The sequence below is a fragment of the Podarcis muralis genome, chromosome 5 (genome assembly GCF_964188315.1).
Source record: "Podarcis muralis chromosome 5, rPodMur119.hap1.1, whole genome shotgun sequence".
Lineage (NCBI taxonomy): Eukaryota > Metazoa > Chordata > Lepidosauria > Squamata > Lacertidae > Podarcis > Podarcis muralis.
This window is the reverse complement of record NC_135659.1, coordinates 2,746,571-2,770,104: the sequence shown is the minus strand read 5'-3', so window position 1 is coordinate 2,770,104 and position 23,534 is coordinate 2,746,571. Positions and strand designations below refer to the sequence as shown.

General features: G+C 44.8%; 1 protein-coding gene across 1 annotated transcript in view; it reads left to right on the top strand.

Annotated features, from left to right (window-relative positions):
- Positions 1–23,471, top strand: part of LAMC1 (laminin subunit gamma 1) — a 123,541-nt gene extending 100,070 nt beyond the window's left edge. The window contains exons 14-28 of the mRNA XM_028732225.2: positions 1,793–2,038; positions 2,464–2,617; positions 3,317–3,459; positions 5,558–5,736; positions 6,786–6,942; positions 8,265–8,470; positions 8,822–8,901; positions 10,988–11,125; positions 12,517–12,661; positions 13,532–13,681; positions 14,911–15,025; positions 15,875–16,074; positions 17,152–17,310; positions 18,695–18,794; positions 20,173–23,471. Of these exons, the coding sequence (XP_028588058.2) occupies positions 1,793–2,038; positions 2,464–2,617; positions 3,317–3,459; positions 5,558–5,736; positions 6,786–6,942; positions 8,265–8,470; positions 8,822–8,901; positions 10,988–11,125; positions 12,517–12,661; positions 13,532–13,681; positions 14,911–15,025; positions 15,875–16,074; positions 17,152–17,310; positions 18,695–18,794; positions 20,173–20,429 (2,429 nt within the window). The 3' untranslated portion in view covers positions 20,430–23,471. The remainder of the gene's footprint in view (positions 1–1,792; positions 2,039–2,463; positions 2,618–3,316; positions 3,460–5,557; positions 5,737–6,785; positions 6,943–8,264; positions 8,471–8,821; positions 8,902–10,987; positions 11,126–12,516; positions 12,662–13,531; positions 13,682–14,910; positions 15,026–15,874; positions 16,075–17,151; positions 17,311–18,694; positions 18,795–20,172) is intronic.
- Positions 23,472–23,534: the final 63 nt, after the last annotated feature.

Here is a 23,534-nt window from a genome sequence, read left to right as displayed (position 1 = left end):
GGCATCGCTCTGGGACCTTGCGCGGGCTGGGGGCGGGGGAAGCCGGAGCTTCCCCCGACCCCAGCCACCAGAGCAGGTCAGAGAGCGATGGCGAAGGTGTGCGCACCTTCGGCATCGCTCTGGGACCTTGCGCGGGCTGGGGGCGGGGGAAGCCGGAGCTTCTCCCGCCCCCAGCCGCCAGAGCAGGTCAGAGAGTGATGGCGAAGGTGTGCGCACCTTCGGCATCGCTCTGGGACCTTGCGCGGGCTGGGGGCGGGGGAAGCCGGAGCTTCTCCCGTCCCCAGCCCCCAGAGCAGGTCGGAGAGCGATGGCGAAGGTGCGCGCACCTTCCGCATCGCTCTGGGACCTTGCGCGGGCTGGGGGCGGGGGAAGCCGGAGCTTCTCCCGCCCCCAGCCGCCAGAGCAGGTCAGAGAGTGATGGCGAAGGTGTGCGCACCTTCGGCATCGCTCTGGGACCTTGCGCGGGCTGGGGGCGGGGGAAGCCGGAGCTTCTCCCGTCCCCAGCCCCCAGAGCAGGTCGGAGAGCGATGGCGAAGGTGCACGCACCTTCCGCATCGCTCTGGGACCTTGCGCGGGCTGGGGGCGGGGGAAGCCGGAGCTTCTCCCGTCCCCAGCCCCCAGAGCGGGTCGGAGAGCGATGGCGAAGGTGCGCGCACCTTCGCCATCGCTCTGGGACCTTGCACGGGCTGGGGGCGGGGGAAGCCGGAGCTTCTCCCGTCCCCAGCCCCCCGAACGGGTCGGAGAGCGATGGCGAAGGTGCGCGCACCTTCCGCATCGCTCTGGGACCTTGCGCGGGCTGGGGGCGGGGGAAGCCGGAGCTTCTCCCGTCCCCAGCCCCCCGAACGGGTCGGAGAGCGATGGCGAAGGTGCGCGCACCTTCCGCATCGCTCTGGGACCTTGCGCGGGCTGGGGGGATAGCTTCCTTAAGCCTGGAGAGCAAGAGGGGTCGGTGCGCACCGACCCCTCTCGCTCTCCAGGCTTCAGCGAAAGCCTGCATTCGCGGCGATGGGATGTGGGAGGGAGGGAGCTCGCCGCCCCGCGTGTGCTCGCCGCCCCGCCTCTCGCCGCCCGACTCGCCCGCCTCCCTCCCACGGCACACTAGGCAACGTCTCACGGCACACTAGTGTGCCGCGGAACACCGGTTGGGAAACACTGGGCTAAAGTACTACTCTGAGCTCTTTGGAGGAAAAAACAACATGCACGTATAATAAACAAATGGGACCAGCAACAAAATTTTGCATTGTGGCCTAAAGGAAGTATTTCTGTTCCAAGCATTCTGTCCAGGCATGGCATTTCACACTCTTCCGTTTTTCCTTTCCATATCTCACTGCACATGCTGTTGCTACTGAACACGCTTGGAGCTCATAGGACTGTTGGGAGGTGGTTTGACCCCTGGAGTCTTTCTTTTTGAAATGCATTTCTTAAAATCTTGGGATTCTCCCAGCATCCCTCTTGTTTCAGTGGCTTCATTTTGGCTACAGTTCTGTTAGTATTCATCACCTGAGTTTTGGGACTACAATCCCCATGACCCCTGACCACTGGTCCTGTTAGCTAGGGATGATGGGAGTTGTAGTCCCAAAACAGCTGGAGGGCCAAGTTTGGCCATGCCTGGATTAAGTGATAAATGCAAGATCAATTTTCATTACTTAAATGAATTGCATGTTGGTGTTTGTGTGGATTAGAGTTCTGAAATTATAAACGTTTGGTTTCACTCACCTGATATTTTTTAGGCTATAAAAGGACAGCATCCAAGAAAATTCATATTGCTTTCTAATGTGCTTTGCCCTTGTAGGCAAACGGTGTGAATTGTGCGATGATGGCTATTTTGGAGATCCTCTTGGTGAGAATGGCCCTGCCAGGCTTTGCCGCCTCTGCCAGTGCAGTGACAACATTGACCCCAATGCTGTTGGGAATTGCAACCGCTTGACGGGCGAATGTCTGAAGTGCATCTATAATACGGCTGGTTTCTACTGTGACCGGTGCAAAGATGGATTCTATGGGAATCCCTTGGCTCAGAATACAGAGGACAAGTGCAAAGGTATGTGTCTGTAATACATTCTTTGTTACAATCCAGTGGTCAAGGTCAGAACACAAGACACTCCCCATCTCCTAGGCACTTGTAATCATTGTGGTAAAACTGAACATAATCTTTCATCTTGAACTTGCAAAGAATAGTTGCTTGCCCTTTGCAGGGAGGCATCCCCGGATTTATGTATTGCAGCATTTTGAATAATAAAACACCTGAAATACAAAATAGTACTTTTGCACTTTCCCCCATTGAGGGCGCACCCTTCACACATCCCACTAAGGGAGATGGGGAGACTTCTGTTTCCAACATGGTACAGAAGCACTGAAAACACAAAGTGCCTTGGGCTTCCTGCGACTTCAACTAGTCCACAGCTGTTCTCCGAACCCTTTCTCATTAGAAAATACGTGTTGATGGGTCCCCTTTTGCTCCTGCAGCTTGCAGCTGTAATCCTTACGGCACGGTGAACTTACAGACCAACTGCAATCAAGTAACGGGGCAGTGTGAGTGCCTTCCGCACGTCACAGAAAGGGACTGCAGCTCTTGTCAGCCCGGCTTCTACAACCTGCAGAGCAGACGGGGCTGCGAGAGGTGAGCTGCGTCCCACTGCTCTCAGCTTGTCACAAGAACTCCTTGGGGGAAGGTTAGGAGAGCAGTGGTGGCAAAAATGGTGCCTATAACTCCTTCCCAGAAGATCAGTATGGTGGCACCCTCCCTTCATATACCTACTTAAAATCCCACCTTTTCTTTGAAGACATTACTTAACCTTTTAGTCCCTCTTCCCTTCAGAAACTGCCTTAATAGCTATAGCTACACTTTGGCCCGTTCCCCCCTTCCCTTGCTTTTTCCTAGGCTGATAATAATAACCAGCTGAAATTTTGGGACATTGCTAATTACTATTGCAGGTGGCAGTAACTACATTGTAGGTCTGTTTCTGTGACCCTGGGGTGGATCTCAATCCAGTTCTTGGGAGGGAAGAAGTTGCTCCTCAAATAGTAGACTAGCATTTAGAAGGCTGCCTTATTGAGCTAGCAGTCTTCCACTTTGTGAGGTTTTTTTGGATGTGTTTAAGGCTTATATTTTTATGGAAAGCAAGCAAATGAATTTTATCTTGCATTTCATATTGGCACTTTTTGATGCAGCATTATTTCAGACTTCTCATGGCGAATGTGACTTTCATTGCACTGTACCCAAATCAAACATGATGGTCAAGTGCATCTTTGTGCCTTAATGCTAAAAAATGTGTTATTCTTTTCCTTCCTTCTCCTCCTCCTCCTCTTCCTCTGGTAGGTGTAACTGCCATCCATTGGGTTCCACTAATGGCCACTGTGAGATACAGACAGGGCAATGTGAATGCCAGCCAGGCATTACTGGGCAGCGTTGCGAGAGATGTGAAGCAAACCATTTTGGATTTGGTCCTGAAGGCTGCAAACGTAAGCAAGGGGGCAGAGAACGTGGTTTTTCTTTCCCATCTTTTTCGCTTACATTTGTTTATCACCATGTTTTCTTCTCTGTTGAAAATGTGTTTCGTTGCTCACCACTATTAGTGTGTTTGTGGACTTGGACACCACAAGAGGCTCTTTGCGTCACTCTCCCCATTTTTTTCTTTTGTCTGTCTGCTTCCTGCATGTTGTGTGAGTTTCAAGTCTATTGAGGATGTTTTTGCAGTTGTGTGAGTCTTAACTTTCTCCCTCTAGGGCATTATGATTGCATATACTTGTAGACCATCTGCTGCTCGTTGTCATAAACACTTGCTCTGAGTTTTGTCCCAGAACTGACCTGTTTTCTGGCTGTTACACTCCTACGCCTCTGCTCTGGAATGTGGCCTTTAGCTGCTAACTCGGGCTTGAGAACATGCAAAGTGTGTCAGATTGGGACATACATTCCTACTTATCTAAACCCTCCCATCTCGGGTTCCCTAATATCTCAAGAGTAAAGTGAATCCAAGTGTTGGTTTGATACAGTGCCCCAGTGAACATGCATCTGTGTTTCCCTGCAAACCGTGGCTTGTAGATTGGAAGCTGGCCTCAGGAATATTGCTGTATTCCCACCTTCTCTCTACAGAGCTGTCTTCCCTTTGCAGCATTATCCATAGTTTTATGTTGAATAAGTAAACATCTGATTGAGAGATGAAAATCATTGTTTGGAAAGTGCTTGGGACCCAGTATTTGTGTTGGTGAGCATATAATGCTAACCCATGATTCCGCCTGGCAAGGAGAAGTTGGAGAATAGGGAAGGAAGGAGGACAAGGAAGCATTCATTTCAGTTTGCAAGCCATGATTTCTGGGGAGCCATCATTTGACCTAGTACATGTGCACAGCTGTGCTGGCAAGTGTCATTTGAAGTGTGACTACATCTACAAGAGTAGAGAATTTATGCCAAGCTTTTCATATAGTTAAGCATGAATGTGGCCTTGCATGAATGGATTTCATATTATTAAGGTGTGACATGAGAAGCAGACCTCAAAGCTCCTTCGTAGGGTCTTGTTCTTGCAAACAGCAGATGAGGTGGTATGTTCGTAAGAATGTAATACTTACTAAATGAGTAGCTGTTTTTGTTTTGCTAGTAGCTCAATGTCTTAAGTGCATTGAAAGATGCAAAATTATGTGGTTTTGCCTACCATTTTCATCTTGCAGGTGTATGTTGTATAATATGTACGTTTGTAGATCACCCAGAAATACTCTCTCACAGCCCAGATGGAGCAAGTAAGGCTCACTGAGGTCCATGGAGAGAGTTTATATGTAAGTTTGCACACTTGCATCTTGATATTAAAAGACATATCAGAAATGGCATATTCACCCAATACCTTTCCAAAAAAGTCTTTGCTTCGCAGACCAGACAAATCCCATCATCGCTGGTATTTTCACAGAGTGGACACCCCTTTCAAACCTCCACCTTTTGTCCTTAGGTGGAATGAAAGTGTGTGTTTATTTGGATCAGCATAGAGTACCGACATGCACACTGGGTTTCTCTTGGTCCTAACGAAAACCAGACTGGGAGGCATCTACATAATGAGAAGCAGGCTGAAAGAAACAGCTTGTTGCTTTCTTTGCTTTGTGTCGAGGACAAAGTTGACTTGGAAGGTTGTGCTTACACTTGAAGCCACAATGCCATACAACATAATTTATGTGAAAATAAGGACACCAATAATTGGTTAGATGGGTCTTTCACAAAAGGTGCAAACTAGCAGATTTACTCACAAGTGATCCCTTAGGCTTCAGTGAGTCTTAACTTGCTCAAGCTGAGCTATCATGAAAGTGATTGCAAACTTTCATATGCATACGACTCACAGATCCAGTCAGCTGTTGTCATAAATGTACAGTTTCCACATCACACTAGACAACAAAGATTCCTTTATGCCTTAAAGACCAACAAATGTTAGCTTTGTTAATCCTGTGGCACTTTAAAGACGTTCGTTGGTCTTCAAGGCATAACAAACCGTTTAAGTGTGTCCTGAAATATATTCATCCAAATCCCCTTTTCTCATTTTCCTCTTCCTCATAATTATTTTTAAATCTTGTCTTTCTGCAGCTTGTGACTGTGACCCTGAAGGCTCTCGATCTCTTCAGTGCAAAGAGGATGGCCACTGTGAGTGCAAAGAAGGTTTTGTTGGGAACCGCTGTGACCAGTGTGAAGAGAACTATTTCTACAATCGATCTTGGCCAGGCTGTCAAGAGTGCCCTGCGTGTTACAGATTGGTGAAAGATAAGGTCAGGCTTGTAAAACTGTGTGGTTTTGTCAGTTCAGCTGGGTTTGCAAATCATGGCTGTAAATGACCTTTGGTTGTATTAATCATATTTTGTTTGGGTGGTCATGTAATTATTAACCTGGAGAAATGAAGGGAGAGGGGGACATTGCTCCAGAGAAGGGAGGGTACTGGGAGGAAAGCCCATTCTCAAGGCTGGCTCCAGATTTACAGTGTGTTGATCTGCACTGGCTGTGTTTGTACATTACCATGGTTAAGTCAGCTGGATTGAGTTGGGTTTGAAAGTCTCTTAAAATACACACTTCCAAATGTGTAGGATCCAGAGGATGATAATGTACCAATTTGTACATAGTCTGGGATGTGTGGATAAGGTCTATTTATGTTAGAATTTTCAAAAAGCGAGTTCTCCAAATAGCCCTAATTGCAAGGCAAGGGGAGAAATAGTGCTGAAGGGTGGTGCAGACCTCTCAACACCTTGCCTTTCTTGACTGCTTTGACCTAGCCAGAGGGGATTGACTAGTTGGGTCCAGTGTATGGCGAATGCATCACACCGTTGTGCAGGGGGTGGGTTTTTGCTGCCCTTAAAAAGGCAGTGACAATCCCCCCACCCCGCTTCCTCAAAAAAAGTCCACAGTGGACCCATAACTTTTATTGCAAAGTGTTCCCTGGTCTACAATGCAGCTTCAGAAGTTGTTGGAAGTTATATCACCCAGGCATTTGGAGAAGTCTGCCAAATTGTTATCCATCCAGTTGAGTTTAACTGCTTGTTCCTTTAGTATGTTCTTTAATATGTTAGGAACACTGTCAAAACCTTTGCAGATTATTTCCCACACAAGCATGAGTACTAAAAACTGGCAAATACGACAACCTTAGGCTTCTCCAGCTTAATTGGAAACATGTGCTAATACAGAGATATTGTTGCCGTGTGAAGTCCTATACTTAATTGTAGAGAGAGATCTGTAGATGAGGACTGAGTGTTTCCTACCGGAGTCTCAAACACTTGGCAAGTGGAAACATCTTTCCTCATCCCTCCTTTCTGTCATTTCTCCTTAGGTGGCAGAGCAGCGGGAGAGATTGCAGGAGCTTGAAAATCTTATAGCCAACATAGGAACAGGTGAAGAAACTATAACTGACCAGGCTTTTGAAGACAGGCTGAAAGAAGCTGAACGAGATGTCATGGACTTGCTTCAGGATGCCCAAAACAGCAAAGGTGGGAGGGACAGATTTCTTTCTGAATACCCTTCTTTCCCCAGGATTGTCGCTTGTTATTGATTAGGCTTTTTTATTTGGGCTGGGGGGGGGGGGGTTAGTAATTCTGTCACTGCAGCAACTGAGGAGCTGAGATTGTCGCTCCCTAGCTGCTCCCCAAAGGTGTGCTGCATTTGTATCTGCTTCTATAAATTACGTTCCATTGGGATAGCTCAGCTGATAGAGCATGAGACTGTTAATCTCAGGTCCATGGGTTCGAGCCCCACGTTGGGCAATAGTTTCCTGCATTGCAGGGGGTTGGACTAGATGACCTTCACGGCCCCTTCCAACTCTGCAATTCTCTAGTTCTGTGGTTTTGCCACGCTGGGATCATATGATGAGGTGGGCTAGAAATTCTCTTACAAATAAATTATAAATAAATATTTCAGAAGAGATGTGATCTTCTGAAAGTAATAACATTGAAGTAATTAGGTTTTAGTGTTTGATAGCGATAGCAGTGGTGTATTCTTTTGTGATTACTGTATAAGTGGAAACCAAATTTAAAAGTCTCTTTCCTAAAAGTTTAATCCAAAGTGTAGAGGTTTTTTTCCTGTATTTCTCAAATCAGAAAATAGCTTAATTTGTTCAACAGGCAATTGTGAAAGAATTTTGTAACTTGAAGTAGGGGTCTTGGTGGGTTTTTTTTGTTTTTTTATCCCCACCCTGTGTGCAGTAGAAAGAAGCTGTAGCGTGGTTCCTGTCATAATGTGTTATCTGCAAGTGTTTTGTCCCTGCCCAAAGGAATATTTAATCTGAACTTTGATAGTGAAAGAGACAGCTGGGGAGAAAGGAAGGGGTAACAAGGGATGAATCTAAGCAACTACAGTTAAAACTTTGTGTCAGTCAGGGATTAGGAAAAACCAAGGGCTTCATGAGAAGAGATGAGTTCAGAGGAAGAACTTGAAGACATTCCGGTTGACTCCCTCTGCTTTTGCTGTGTGTGGTCCTAATAGAGAAGTGCTGCCCTCTTAAGAACACCTTTTATTGATTTTAAAGTACACCTCCATGAAGTTCCTCTCTAAAATCCTCTGCCCAGGATTCTTTCAGTTTGACCATTTCCATATCCTTGGGAAATGCCTAAATGATGCCAAAGTCTTGGGAGTTTTTGCATCCACCTTTCTTTACATTCCTGTTCACACTTTTTTCTTTTCTTTTCTTTTCTTTTTTTAGTAAAAGCAATTATCAGTAAAAGCATATGGGCACAATGCCTTATTCTTGTTCATGCCACATTTTTTTGTGCAATTAGTTCAGTCTGTCCGTGTTGCTTGGCTTGGTCTGTTCCAGATGTAGACCAGGGCTTGATGGATCGCTTGCAGGAGATCAACAGAACTCTGTCCGGCCAACTTGGTCGGTTGAGGAACATCCAGAACACAGTGGAAGAGACAGAGAATCTGGCTGAGCGGGCCCAGGCCCGGGTGGACAGCACCCAGGAACTGATTGAAACAGCTTCAGATATGCTACAGAGAGCAAAGGTGGCAGTTGCTAATGTGGTGAGTGGTTCTTGTGTTCCTTTTTGAAAGAGCTAAAATTACTGAATTTGAGTGCCTTGAATATTTGAGATATTGGCAACCTTGTGCTGAGTTCCTCTTTCTCTCTCTCATATGTTGAGTCATGAATAAGTGTTTTCTTGGGCCTCACTGCCTATTTCCATACCCACACAGACCAGGGGAAGAGGGAGAACCACACAAGACTTGCCTGTATCAGCAAGGGCCCCATATTTCTCACCATGTCTAGCTCCAGTCCGTACTTTAGACCCAGTCGTAATCTGAGAAGGCAAGTAGCTACTGCTCATTTGTTTAAAAATATAAAAGACCTTAAAAGTCTGTTTGGTTCTTCTCCAGTCTATTACTCCACCAGAATCAACCAGCGACCCCAACAACATGACTCGCCTGGCAGAAGAAGCCCGCCAGCTAGCTGCTCGGTAAGGCCCATGGCATCTTTAGCATGCCTTCTGCACGTTTAACCCTCTTGGTCTTGGTGAATACCATGCGCTTCCTTTGTGAAGGATCCGTGTGATGGAACCGCATCCTCATGGAGGTTCCGTCGTCCCGCTCCATGATTTATTTTTGCCATCAAGTCAAGACTACTTTCTTTACACAGGTATTTGAGGAAGGAGCTTGAGTAGAAATTGAGAATTTTTAGGACAGCTGCTGGTTGTACTTTTGGCCTGATGGATTAGCTGCTTTGTGATGGTGCTGCACTTTAGCCTGTTTTCCTTGTTTTCTCCATTTGTTCTGAGCATGGAAAGGGCAGTTTTATAAATGTAATAAACAATATAGCAACACATTGTCAAGAAACGCAAGGCTGCCCCTCCTCAAGTCACTTCCATCTTTCCCTCTTGCAGCATACCTTAAGATCACACCTACCACCCTCCCTTTCACTGTTCTTCGCACTAGAACCACCAGCCCCTCTCTCCTTGGGGGGAACTGTTTCCTCCCTGCTCCCATTCTATCCCCCATTTGTTCTTACCTTTCCATTTTGCCCTAAGGTGAATAGAACAAGGGAGGCCCATAATGGAGCAGTCTCAGCATAGCCATAAACTGCTTGAATGGTGCTGCTTCTAATTATTTAACTGAGGGTTGCATCTTAACAAGGCATATTTATCTTTTCTACAGTACTGAATGCACAGTGCATACTTAAGCACTGTTTAGGTTACAAAGGGGTGTTTGCATGTATAAATAGCAGATTCTACTTTTGAAATGCATGGTGTGCAGTTTCTCATTGTGCTTCTTTTAAGGAGAAGAAAAACCCTTCGAAAAGCATACATGAAAGCATAACTAATGTGTTAGGTATATATTTTGTGCTCAGGTATATCTGTACGTAAATTCAAAATGCTTTGTAAGAACTGGCCCTGAAGGGTGCAGTCTCGGCCAGATAAGCGAGTATATTACCTGTCTGCTCAAAGCGAGTATGTCATCAGTTTGTCCTCTTCCCCCACCTTCTGTTCTGATAACACTGGCAAGTATCTGCTAGCTCAGTCTGTTGTATGTCTCTTTCCTTCCCCTCCCCGCCCTGTTCCCGCTTTTATATTAGTCACTTCCTGTTTGAACAGTCTTGTTGAGTAATGGGAAAACAGGCAATTACAGTGGTGCCTCAGGTTGCATACGCTTCAAGTTACAGACTCCGCTAACTCAGAAATAGTACCGGGTTAAGAACTTTGCTTCAGGATGAGAACAGAAATCGTGCAGCGGCAGCGCAGTGGCAGCAGGAGGCCCCATTAGCTAAAGTGGTGCTTCAGGTTAAGAACAGTTTCAGGTTAAGTACGGAGCTCTGGAACGAATTAAGTACTTAACCCGAGGTACCACTGTATTTGGGAGAGACCAGGATCTGAATCCCCTTACATGAACAGAGACTGTTGGTCAACCAGCTCACAAAACAATGGAAGTCCTTCATCCACCACAAGCCCACGAAAAGCTGGAGTGCTTCATCCACTTCTTTAAGTTCCTCCCTTTTTAATTTTAACCTGGGTTCTGTGAATCTTTCCCACCCACCCCTTAAAGGAAAAAAAATACTAGCTGGAAAACAGTGGGTTTCTACAAGCTTTTGAAAGAGAACTATTGTGTCAGTCCTTTGCAAGAAGTGGAGAGGCAGCCACCTCTAGCTGTGGTGAATGGCCAGCCAGGGGCATTGACAGCATGGATCTTTGATACCTCTGAAGAGGAAGAGGAGGATCCAGTGAGCCTGGCCTCTACTCCTGCCTGCCTCTCCAGTGTTGTGCTGCTACTTGGCTAGAGAAGACAGCAGCAGAAAACATGGAGTATTGTCTTTATGCAGCAGCACACTTGAGGTGCTCTTGACAAAGAGGCTGGCCATTGCTGTTTTAGGAATAGGCTGTGTCGGCTACATTCTCAGGGACAATTCAGGCCGTGTTCCTGAAACTGAAGTTTTATGGCATGTTTTAATTCTCTTTGAAAATGATGCCTGGGGTCTAACTCCAACTATAATGTTTGGAGAGAAAACAATGGTGGTTCTCTAACCATTTGTTTTGCTCTCCTAATACTTCTCAGGCACAAGCAAGAAGCAGATGACATTGTTCGTGTAGCTAAAGAAGCAAATGATACGTCGACAGAAGCATATAAGCTGCTCTTGGAGACGCTGGCAGGGGAGAATCAGACCATGAATGACATCGGTGACCTTAATAGGAAGTAAGTATGAAGTGAAGACACAAATTGAGGTGCTTTATTTTTAAAATGTTTCAACTGTCCAACATGCTGCAGTGATCATAAGAAGCAGAATAGCTAAAATAGTTACTGTGTATGCAAAAACAGATGACAGGAATTTATATCCAGGAGCCTAAGGCATAAAACTTTTATCAGTATTAGGCTTAAGGAAGTTTTTATGTGCACATACGAAGCATATATCTATAATTGTAAAATGTGAATGAGACCGAAGTGTCTTTAAAGAAATATGGTTCACTCACATACATTCCCAGGATTTACTGTAGCTCCCCATTCAGTGTACAGTTTGTGGCGTACCTGGATTTGCTCCTGCTATTTGTGTGGAATGGCCTCACTAGATGCAGAACTAGCAACAAAGGTGCAGGGTTAAAAGCTAAAGATTTTTGATTCTGAAATGTAATGAAATATGGAAAACTTAATAAAAATTATATTAAAAAATAAATAAAAGCTAAAGGATTAAAACAAGGCAGCATTAAAGAACTTAAAAGGCTGGCTGAATACAGCAGTTTAAACTTGGTGCTGAAAATGGCAAAGTTCAGTTATCAGATATGCTTCTTTTGAGGAAACTGACCTGTACTCCTAGGGAAGAGAAACTCAGATTTTAGTTCTCATAACTGGAGTCCTGGTCCAGATACCCTCTCCACACTCCGCCACCACCCCAAAGATCAATTTTAAAGCATGGGCCAGGGCCAGGCCACTTGGGGATACTTAAAATGACCTGTACCTTTTAAATGGAAGCTGACTGGTTGCTTGTTCAGCTGTCCATCCATAGGTGCAGTGTATTCCCTGCCAGTTTCCATATTTAATTCAGTGATTTGTGTGTATTTGCATTGAACTGTTTAATGGTTTATCTGAAACCATTGGTATCTGAAGAAGCGTGCAGGCACACGAAAGCTCATACCAATAACTAACTTAGTTGGTCTCTAAGGTGCTATTGGAAGGAATTTTTTTATTTTGTTTCGACTGTGGCAGGCCAACACGGCTACCTACCTGTAACTGAAAGCATCTCTGATTAACTTTACTAGAAAGGCTGCCCTATGCTGCCAAACCATTGATCCATCAAGTTCAGTATGATTTGTTCTGACTGGCACCAGCTCTTTTAAGTCTTTTTAGACTGCTCCAGGCACCAGTCTTTCCCAGCTCTGCTCCCTAAGATCTAAGTTTAAAAGATGTTAAATGAGGGGCTCCTTGCGTGCAAAAGTTTGTTCAGCTACTGAGCTGCAGGCCCTTTCCATCTGCTGCAGCCATACCCACCTACCCACTCCTTGAGCACAGGACCTGTTGCATCCAAAGCAGAAATAGTACCTTGAGCCAACAGGCCAAAGAGGAACAATAGTAAGGTTATCTTTGTTTCCTAGGTATAACCAGGCAAAAGACATTTCCCGAGATCTAGAAAAGCAGGCAAACAAAGTCCATGCAGATGCTGAGGAGGCTGGGAATAAGGCCCTGCAGATCTATGCCAACCTCACTAGTCTGCCATCTATAGACTCTGAGGAGCTAGAGGTATGTTTTTTATTGTCATCTTACTATTTTTGAAATATATGCAACAACCAAACATAGTCAACACTAGCAATATCATGGCTGATCCCAAAGGGGGATAGATTTCAAAGGTGCAATAGGACATGTATATTCATTTTTAAAATTCTTCAGTCCAGTAAGTGTTTCCACAAGTTATAATGCATTCAAGGTGGGTGACATGCTTGATTATCCCATTGCATGTAAGAAATGAACAGTTGCCAGGTGGCGTAGGACATCGGATCCAGTTTGCCTCTGGCCCACCCCTATTTGGCAAGTCAACTTTTCTACAAGTGCAACTGACTATTCTTGTGTCTTCTTGGAGTCTTGATAAGCTAGTTGTGGTGTGGCAGCATGCGGCTATCTCCAAACATGCTGCCATAATCAGTAAAATTAGCATCACTTTATAGCTTGTGTTGATTAAGAGTAATCTAAAACACCTAATAAAAGGAGACAGGTTGCATCTCTTTCCGAGCTAGAGATATGCTGAGTTGGGCTTTGTGTAGAGTTTGTTGGAAGAGCTTTAAAGCACCAATAAAAGTGAAACTTGTTTAGCTTTTGTAGGTGACACCAGAGATAAATGGTTCAAGCTGTTGATGTCAGCTAAGAGATTATTTGTTTAATGCTTTTTGAAATACTTATATTTGTGTTGAGGCACTTCTGGGTACTTCAGGATGTGCTGCAGATAGCACTGCGGTATCTGATCCTGGTTTGAGGTCTTTTAAAGGGTGGTTTTGATCCAGCTCATCAGATACCATGTTTGTAAATTCAAACCCTTGGAAATGTGCCATAAAATGTATAATACACAGTCGCTGCATCCACAAAAGCCATTTCTCTTCCTGTTTTCTCCACGTGCAGAACGAGGCCAATAAGATCAAGAAGGAAGCCAGAGAACTTGACCAGCTCATTAACAGGAAGCTGAAGGATTATGAGGACCTAAGAGAAGACATGAAAGGGAAAGAGCTGGAAGTACAGAACCTTTTGGAGAAGGGCAAGACTGAACAGCAGGTCAGTTCTACTTGTATGTAAACTCTTGCCCTGACAAAAGCCATAAATGCATGTTAAACAGGAGTGGCTTAACTGCTCTCAACCTTTGAAAACTTGTGTTAGTCAATTCATGGAGAGGTATGGTGGACATGTGTTTAGGGCTTTTTTTGATTGTGTGTTCTGTAGAATGGCTGCACCATGCGCAGGACAAGCTAGGTGCAAAGTGTTCATGGAGAGACAGCATGGGCCCCAGAGCCAAGGGAAAGTGGCCTGGAGACGAGGAAAGGACAGGTGGAGAGAGAGAGTAGGCAGTAAGGGAGAAACAATTTGCTGTAAAAGGCAAGTGAAGGTTTTAGTGTCCAAGCCAAAAGAGACCATAGTGGTGTGACTACACACCTGTTAGTAAAGCAGAATCAGCAGTCAAAAACAGAGTTGGGGAGGATGAAGGACCCTTCCCATTCTTTAGCATCTTTCTCCTTAAAATATATGAACTGTTTTAAAACTTTTAGATTTTCTTCTTGTGACTGTGCAAATGTACTTTCCTATACTGTTTAACTTCCTTGTAAGCTGCTTTAGTCACACGATAATCGGAGACTCTTAGGGTCAGTCTGGTTTAGAGGCCACTTCCTCCGTTGTGTCTGATTACATCCTCCTTGAAATCCACTGAAGAAAGAAGCCTTGTCAGTGGCTCTCTCCTCTCTGCTATGGAACTCACTCCCACTGAAGACTCACTGAATCTAGGCCTGGGTGTATTTCAGAAGCATTGCAAAGCCCTAAGCATTGAGCTGCCTTGTGGGGCTAGAATTAAGGTGGGGAAAGCGTAGGAAAATTTCACTACTTTGCTAGGGACTTGACTCCTGCCCCTGCCCCTTTGGGGAAACATTGAAGCTGCCCAGAGTGGGAGGGGTACAAATAGAAGAAGAAGAACACTCAGACTGTGGCAGGAATCCACCCAGCGCTCATGGGGAAATGTGGTGTGATCTCTTAGAGTAATCAAGTGAAACTTTTAACACATGGCAAGATAAAAATCTGTAATTTTATTAGGGCAACTTACTTGTTGTTTACTGTTGTTACAATTGTTTTCTCAGAATTTGTCTTCTGTACCATGAAGATAAATAAAAGCAGTATTTTTTTAAATAATAATAATAAATTGAAATTCAGTAGAAACAGTCTGTGCATGATACACGCTATATGAAGGCATTGTAGAGAGAGGCATGTAGATGACTGCTGTCTTGTGTGTGCTTGCACAGACTGCTGACCAGCTCTTGGCTCGAGCAGATGCTGCCAAGGCTCTGGCTGAAGAAGCCGCCAAGAAGGGGAGCAACACCCTCCAGGAGGCCAATGACATCCTCAGCAACTTGAAAGGTAGGTGGCAGCATGACTTCCTGATGAGTCATTTTGCAGAATGGCAGGCTGACCTCCCTGAGGGACTCAGCCCTCTCTTGGGGGGGGAGTGGGCCAGAATCAGAACATTGTTCCACAGGACGCGTTTTTCCTTTTGCTACCGACTGTACTGCTGTAATCACGTCAGTATTATCCCAGTGAAACGTGTATGTTCAGGACTGAGCGTACGCCCTGATTTTGAGGAAGTGCAGAAGTTAGCTTCCTGGGAGGGCCATATGTTAATGGAAACCTGGTGGGTTTGCCAAATAGCTTAGCAAGCTTCGTAACTGGGCACAGATCTGAACTTTGCTCTCAGTCAAAAACTCCAACCACTGTAGCAGGATTCCCAAGGTGCAATACATTTCAGCCCTTGCACATGTTTCCTTCTGACAAATTTACTGTAGCCGTTTACATGACAAGACAGAAAAGGATAAGATAATCACTTGTGAGGATTTTTTGTAAGCCCCTCTGAAAGCTTCTCAGGGTCAACAACATATTGTAAGTATTTTTAATGGGGGGGCGGGGCGGGAGAGACACCAGTTTCTTCTCACCCACTTGCATTCCAGTGGGTTTCGAAGACCTTTGATGCAAAACAGTGTTTCATGGCGGGTCTGTCTGTCAGTGGCTGTTAGCGACAGTTGCTATTTGGACCTTGCCTGTTTGGAAGCAATATACCTCTGAATATCAGATCCTAGGGACAAGCGGGGGGTGGGGGGGTGGCTGTTGCTTTCATGTCTCGCCTATGGGCTTCCCAGAGGGATCTGATTGACCATGGTTAGAAATAGAAGGCTGAGTTATCCAGTGGGGCTTCCTTACATTTCCCCCCTCCAGACTTCGACAAGAGAGTGAATGATAACAAGACTGCAGCTCAGGAGGCTCTAAGGAGAATTCCTGCCATTACCCAGACCATCCTGGAGGCCAACAATAAGACACGGCAAGCGGAATTGGCACTAGGCAACGCTGCTGCGGATGCCAGAGAAGCAAAGAACAAAGCTGCTGATTCTGAGAGAATTGCTAATTCTGTGCAGAAGGTGAGTCTTGTGCATCAGTGGTAGAGTACATCCTTTGTATAAGGCTCCATGTTCGATCTCTAGTAAATACTGGGCTAGCTGGACCATTGATCTGAAGCAACATATTGAGGAGCTTCATTTGTTCAAAAGTATTTTTTGTGGTACAGTTTTTCCTGAATTATCTGTCCTCAGACCGCAGATGTGAATAACATGTCTGAACAGTTCATGAAATGAACTCTCAGGACACAGAATACTAGCATGTCAGGACAAAAGTTCCCAACTTGCTGGTTTTCATGTGTGTGGAATTTACTTTCTCCATTTTCCAAACACATCATGCCTCCTGTCCACAGCCTGAAGTGGCAACAGCGCATTGTCATTCACATAATTATTCTGCATAAATAGATCAGCTCTTGGCAATATGTAATAGACAAGAAGCTGTCTTCTATGAGACCGATGGCTGTTTTAGCATTAGTGGAAGTCAAAAGCTGATATTTCTCTACTGACAAGCAGTTGGTAAAGAAGCCTGCTCAGCTGTCTTGCTCTTAATGCTGCCCAGAACAGAGAGAGCTTTCCTATAACATTAAAGGGCCAAATACCATGGCAGGGTGTTCTTTCGTACCCTGTTGAGAAACACAGCTCAGTGGCAGAGCACACGATTTGCATGTGGAAAACCCCTGGTATTAATCCGTTGTGGCTCCAGGTAAAGATGGTTATGAAGGCTGGGAATGATCCCTGCATGAGTCACTAGAAAGGTGCACCCTGGCACATTGGGACAAGTACTGGACTGTGTGGACCCACCGATCAGTCTAACTGTACAGGGCAACCTCATATAGACACATATAATCAATATTAGTACTTCAAATGAAGTTTTAAGATGAGGCTTTAAGAGCAGTGAAGGAATTAACTGGAGGGGAAGCACGTACGAGTCTGCATTGACTTCCTTAGGCACAGCCCAGTGCTGGTGTTGATTGGGACTCAGGAACAGATTGCATGTATGTTTGGACCAGCTGTGCAGGCTCTTCATCCTTTCATATATACTTGCTTTGTTCAGGTATTTTTATTTATTTTTTAAATGGTTTTGGTCTCTGCCCATTCTAGAATGCTGCTTCAACAAAAGCTGATGCTGACAAGACCTTCTCCACTGTTGCTGAGCTGGACAAAGAAGTGGGCGACATGTTGCAGCAGCTGGATGCAGCAGAGAGAGAGCTAAAGGCGAAACAGGAAAGTGCTGATCAAGATATGATGATGGCAGGAATGGTGAGTTACTTTGTCTGCTTCAAAAAAAACAACCTTTGATTTTGGGGAGTTAGATTGGCATATAGTTAATCTGCAATATCAGCACATACAGGGGAACCTCCGGTTAAGTACTTAATTGGTTCTGGAAGTCTGTTCTTAACCTGAAGCGTTCTTAACCTGAAGTGCACTTTCCCATGGAAAGTAATGGAAAAGTGGATTGATCCGTTCCAGACAATGAAAAATACCCCCTAAAACAGCAATTTAACACGAATTTTACTCTCTAACGAGACCATTGATCCATAAAATGAAGGCAATAATCAATGTACTGTACTATAAAATAAATAAGACAGTATTGTAGATGAAAAAAAATAACATTTCTTCTTCTTACATGCACTGATGATAGTCATTGTTTGGATGGAGGGTTTTTATCCATTTCTGCAGTCACACAATCAACCAGTAGCTGAACTGGGCTCCACACGATCCGCAAAACAATGGCAGAAGGCAGAGCCCCCCAGAAGTCCCCCAAATGAAGGAGCAAAGGCACAGGGCAGACTCACATAAACAAATACCAAAATCCCTTGCAGAATCCCAAAATTTTCCACTCCCCCCCCCCCATGGTAGGTGGGCTTACCTGGCTAGGTGCCACCCATCTTGTTACGGCTGTGGGGGGGGGGGGGCAAGGGCTGGTCAAGGGCTTTTCGGCCCAGGCCCACCTTTGTTTTCTTAACAGCTTCACTGCTCTTGGTCTTCGTTAGGGAAGTGTTCCTTACCTATCTTTGGGGCTGGGATGCAACCTGCTGGGCATCCTGCGGATGTCGGGGCCTGGCTCCAGGCGGTTGTGAAGGCCTCGAAGAGCTCCTGCTGCAGGAGCCCAGTCGCGGAGCCTCCATAGGCCCTGCGGATGTCCAGGCTTGGCTCTGGGCAGTGGCGAGGCCTCCGAGAGCTCGGAACACTCACTTCCGGGTTTAAAACATTTGTAACCCGAAAAAACGTAACTTGAGGCGTTTGTAACCAGGGGTACCACTGTGTGTGGGTTTTTTAAAAGAGACTTTACAAAACCCATGCATGGCTGCCTGCCCTTCAAAGAAGCCTCATGCCATTTGGAAAATCATTTCCTTCTTTTCTCTTTCCCATACTCTCACCTTTGTCTTCCTGGGCGACTCCCTTGTCTTCCAGCAGAAATGGCATTGCATGATGCTGCAGTGTTCGAGACAGAACTGACACATGCATGCTCATTACTCAGGGACTTAGGTGTGTAGAGTTACTCACTGCAGATAAAACACCACAGGTCGTGTCTTATTAGCTGGTTCATGTGGTCAGCCACAAGTAATTGATATGGAATTATACACATGCATATGTGAATTCAGGTGTCATATCCATTTGAATTTATTTTTTAATTCCCTAGGCTTCGGAGGCAGCTCAGGAAGCAGAAGCCAATGCAAGGAAAGCCAAGACCTCTGTGAGCAGCTTGCTGAGCATGATCAATGACCTCCTGGAGAAGCTGGGTGGGTATCTTCAGCTGGTAAAGTGCTAGAGAGTTTGACCTTCTCACCCTGAATCGTGTGGCATTTGGGGTATCGCCCCTTTCCTGTTTGTTTGTTCTTTCAAGCCATTGCTGTACCTGGCTAACATAAGTTTGTGTAGCTGAGCACCTAGTCTAATAATTTTTGTGGACTTACTCAAAGGACTTCAATAAAATGCTTATCAACAATAGTGTACAGTGACTTGAGTTGACAAAGCTGAAATTATGATAAACAAGTGGGGCTTAATGTAAAACTGCACACATATTTATTTTACATATTAAGATATGTATCTGTCTGGCATCTGTCAGAAAGTCCATTCCCTGTATTCAGTACAATCTGACTTTCTAAAACAAAACCTAGATGGACAAATCTATGAATGTGCAATGATTGACTCCCACTCCCAGCACTGTCTATTGACTTTACATCCATTGCTCTTTTACTCTTAGTGGCATGTTGTTCTGAGGGCAAAACCTGCCAGCTAACCCTGACAATGGGTGTCCAGGCCTCCCCTGCCAGGGATTCCATACAGGGTAGAGATGTTTTTGTGTTCAGATCACAGAAAGTTGTACAGTACCCCCTGGGGAGCCCTTGCAGTATGCAAGACTTCACTCTGCAAATCAACATGCTTGCCAGGTTAACGGGTTCACTGATAGCTAGATTACCATAGTGGATGCATATAGCACTAGGGTGGCTCTGTCCCTGTTTGCTCCACTCGCCAACCTGTCCACAAGACACTTTATTTGCTGAATTGGCTGCCCAGTCAAGGACTATCCCAGCTTCTCCCTTCTTTTTCAGCCACATTTTGCATCTGTTTTCACAACAGTAATTTCTTGTACAGTTTATTGCTTCATAAGTCCATAGACTTGGCCTGTAAAAAAGAACGGGTGGGCTGAATGATCAAATGCAGGGAATGGGCAATCAGTTGTTTATGTTGTTTAATCTTGGCATTGTAAAAAGGAGGAGGGGAAATAGTTAAGGATGGATGTGTATAGAGAACTTTTTCTCAAACAGCGGAAATAAAGTTCAAATAACATTTAAATTTCACAATGTAAAATGTTTGTGCATAATGTGAATTTCTGGGTGTGCACTTTTAGAGACATTGAACTCAGTGCTCCGGTGTTACACATTTCTGAATTTTGATACACAACTTATCTCTCAAATTTAAACAATTTGAATGCAGTAGTTTGAGGAATTTTAGAGACGATGTGGCAAGCTAGGAAGATCAGGTTTTTGAATTATTTTGCTTTTTTAATCTCTTTCTCTTTTGCATTTGACCAGTGGAAATTATTTCTGTATCAGAATGAAGTGGGCCTTAATTTTTTTAAAAAAAATCTAATTTTGTATGTTGCTCCCATTACAGGGCGTGTGGAACCTGTGGACTTGAGCAAACTGAATGAGATTGAGGATACTTTGAACACTGCCAAAAACCAGATGAGGGACAACGATTTGGACCGGAAAGTCTCCGATCTGGAGAAGGCAGCTGAAAAGCAAGCCAGTGCCATCAGTGAATATGACAGGGACATTAACACCATTAGGAAAGACATTAGCAATTTAGAGGACATCAAGAAGACCTTACCAACTGGCTGTTTCAACACCCCGTCCATTGAAAAACCCTAAGGATGTGCTAAAGGCAGGGGGGCGTTCCCTCAATGACTGGTGGAGCAGTTCTTTTGGCTGTGGAGTGCCTTAATTCCTAGGTTACCTTCTTCAGGACCCCCACCTCATCTCCCACACAGCTATCAGTTCTTTCTTTCCCAGTTCAAGGGAGAAAATTGCAAGTTTCTGAATGAACGCAAATTAAATATCCAGCCTTTGGGCTTCAGAAGGGTTTAAAGATATGAAATGTATACACTTCCTTGCTCAAAACACTCCATTTTCTCCTCTTCTCCCAGAAAAGACTCCCCTTTGATTTGCATAATGATGTGAAATATTATGGACTGTTGTGCTGAATTACAGAAAGGGCTATGAGAACTGATACATAGTGGGGGCAGTCACAGGCTTCTCCTTCTTTCATCCCCCGTCTCTCTCTCCCGTACCCCATCTCACAATTTCTCTGTTCTTTTTGTTTCTATGAAGGAAAAGGTTTGGCTACCAAAGTATTAAATTGTAACGGCCAGTATAGCTACAGTTCAGAATCAGAAAAGAAGAAAAAGTCAACTTAATTCATATATTAGTGGCCAATTAAACTACCACTTTGGTAGCCAGCTGCCAATTTTAAAGAAACTTTCTAGAGTGCAATATGTATATGTATATCTTGATTCTGAGAAACAGTTTCTCAGAAATGCTTTCGGGGAGTCATGAGGAAGGAGGGGTGTGTTAGGTCTCCATGGTGCTATACCTTGGCCTGCCTTCGACTTCTGAGAACACAGGCAGAAATTCTTCAAGATGGAAGAATCTACTTGTGATCAGAATTGTTCCTGTCACCAGCCAGTCACTAGTAATATTCAAGAGGTATCTTCCAGGGACAGATAATTTAATATCAACAGATTCTGTCTTTGTCTCTTGGGGGCGGAGGAAGCCCCTGAATCAGACTCTTTCTTTTCTTCCCTTTTTTGAAAGAAGCATCCACTATCCAGAGAGTACTTTTTTTTTTGCTAGACTTGCCTGTGAAATTTGAAGTCAACATAATAATCCTCTCTGGTAGAAACTCAAATGTTTGCAGAGTTCTCTTTCTGCAGGTTGAATCATATCATTTTGCCATGGTAGGTTTACCATCTTTCTAGGAAAAATAATTGGTCAGGCCTAATTCTAGGGGTAAATAACTCCAAGAGTTCACAGTATTTACTAACTGAGCTGGTGGTTGCTTGGTATGAATTTCTGCCCCGCTCAGAATGTCCCCTCTCCCACTTTGATTATGCTTCCTTGTGGGGAGAAGATACCTCCTTCCATGTTGTCTCTCTTCTCCACCCCCCCTCCCTTTTAATCCTGAACTGGAGGAAATTATCTGCCTCTGCAGTTTCCTCAAGAGAGAGGTCTGATGCTTCCACCCCCTGCCTTTGAGATCTGCATATACCCACCCTCAAACACTATGCAACTTTGTACGTTTGCGTAGAGGGGAAGAAATTTATTATCTGACACACACACTGGTGCTATTAATTATTTCAAATTTATATTTTTGTGTGAATGTGGGATTTTGTGTCTTTTTTATCATGATTATAGTGTGAGGAAAAGTCTGTTTCTCTCTCTCTCTTGCCCCTCTCCAGCCTTCGCCCCTGTAAATATGCTTGGCCTTGCTTCCCGAGTGGCCCTGTTCTCTCACTGCTTCCTCTTCACCGCCACACTGCCCACATCCTCTCCTCCAGGTTATTATTCCTCTGGCAGTGAGGGGCAGGGTGGGCGAGGGTCAGGTATTTTCTCTGCCCATCCTCACCTCTGCACTCCGTACTGGTAGTTAATAGTGTTCCATATCTGCATTGCCAGCTGAGAGGCAAGTTGCCCTCCTAAAGCCACTTGACACCTAAAGGAGTCAGAGGGGTGTAGCTCACGATGCCTTAGGCCATTTTGGGCGATGCTTTGCCCTGGGAGACTCTCTGGGCTGAAATGGGGAGCACCTCCTCTGCCCCACACCTCCTTCCTCCACTGTGAGCAGAAATGGGAGAACCGGAATATCACCCATTCAGGCAGATCCAGAGTTCTCTCAGCGGACAGGAAGGAGACCCACAGGCCTGAGGCCTCCTGCTTGGCGGGTGAAGGCATCACCCAAACTGGCCCTTTGTTTGTGGTCTTGATATTATGAATGGTTATAGGCTTCCTGCTGGCTTTGAAGAGGAAATGTGACTTGGGCCTACTTCTTACTCAGGTGGTTTAACCTAGGTCTGAGCTGGTACCATTTCTCCATGCAGCTTTGTTTTTGTTTTTCAAGAGAAAAACCTTTCTCTCAGACATGGCTAGTTGTCTGCATGTAGGGAAATTAAGGAACATTCAGTCATGGGAGCCATTTACTGAAGGGGTGCCAGCCGGCCACATGCTTTCCACCGCAGTAAGCGCTGGACCATTGCTGTAGATTCAGTAGCAGGTCTCTGTGAATACAGGTAGGCAGGCAAAACCCCTTTGGCCTTGGTTTTTACAGCACCTCCAGGGCCAGAGAGAGAAGTTCCAGCCAGATCTTAATTTTATCCAAGCAACAGTTTACATAAACGACTTGCATGCATACAGGCAAACAGAACCGAAAGCCGTGAATTGGAAATGGCTTTTTGCTGTGGCCTCTCGCACTTGACTAGAAGGGGATGATTACAGTTCGTAGTGTGCTTCTAGTCCTTTCCTTGCCTTTCTAGTATTTTCCCCCTTTTCTCTTAAACAGGTTTTAACAGATTTTTTTTATTTTTAAATAAATAAATAAAAAGGCCTTTATAAGAATTTACGAATATTGCGTTAACAGCTATTATCACGTTTGTATAGGTCCAAGTTATTTCTTTGCATAACAAAACGATGCAACAGCTGTTCACGGGAGACGCCTGCTGAAGAGTTCCCTTCATTTTATTTTTTATTCTCAACTGTGAGCACCTCAAAAAGTGCCTTCACTCCAGTTTTAGACTTAAATCTGTGGTCTTGCTGTCTGGGGGCAGTGAACAAAAACAACAAAAATGCAACACTTGGCAGTTTTATGTATAAAACAGTATTTCTTATTTATAATAAAGACTGAATATTTGTAACCCCTCATATGCTGGGTTCTTGAGTATTTAGTGTGTGTGTGTGTGTGTGTGTGTGAGAGAGAGAGAGAGA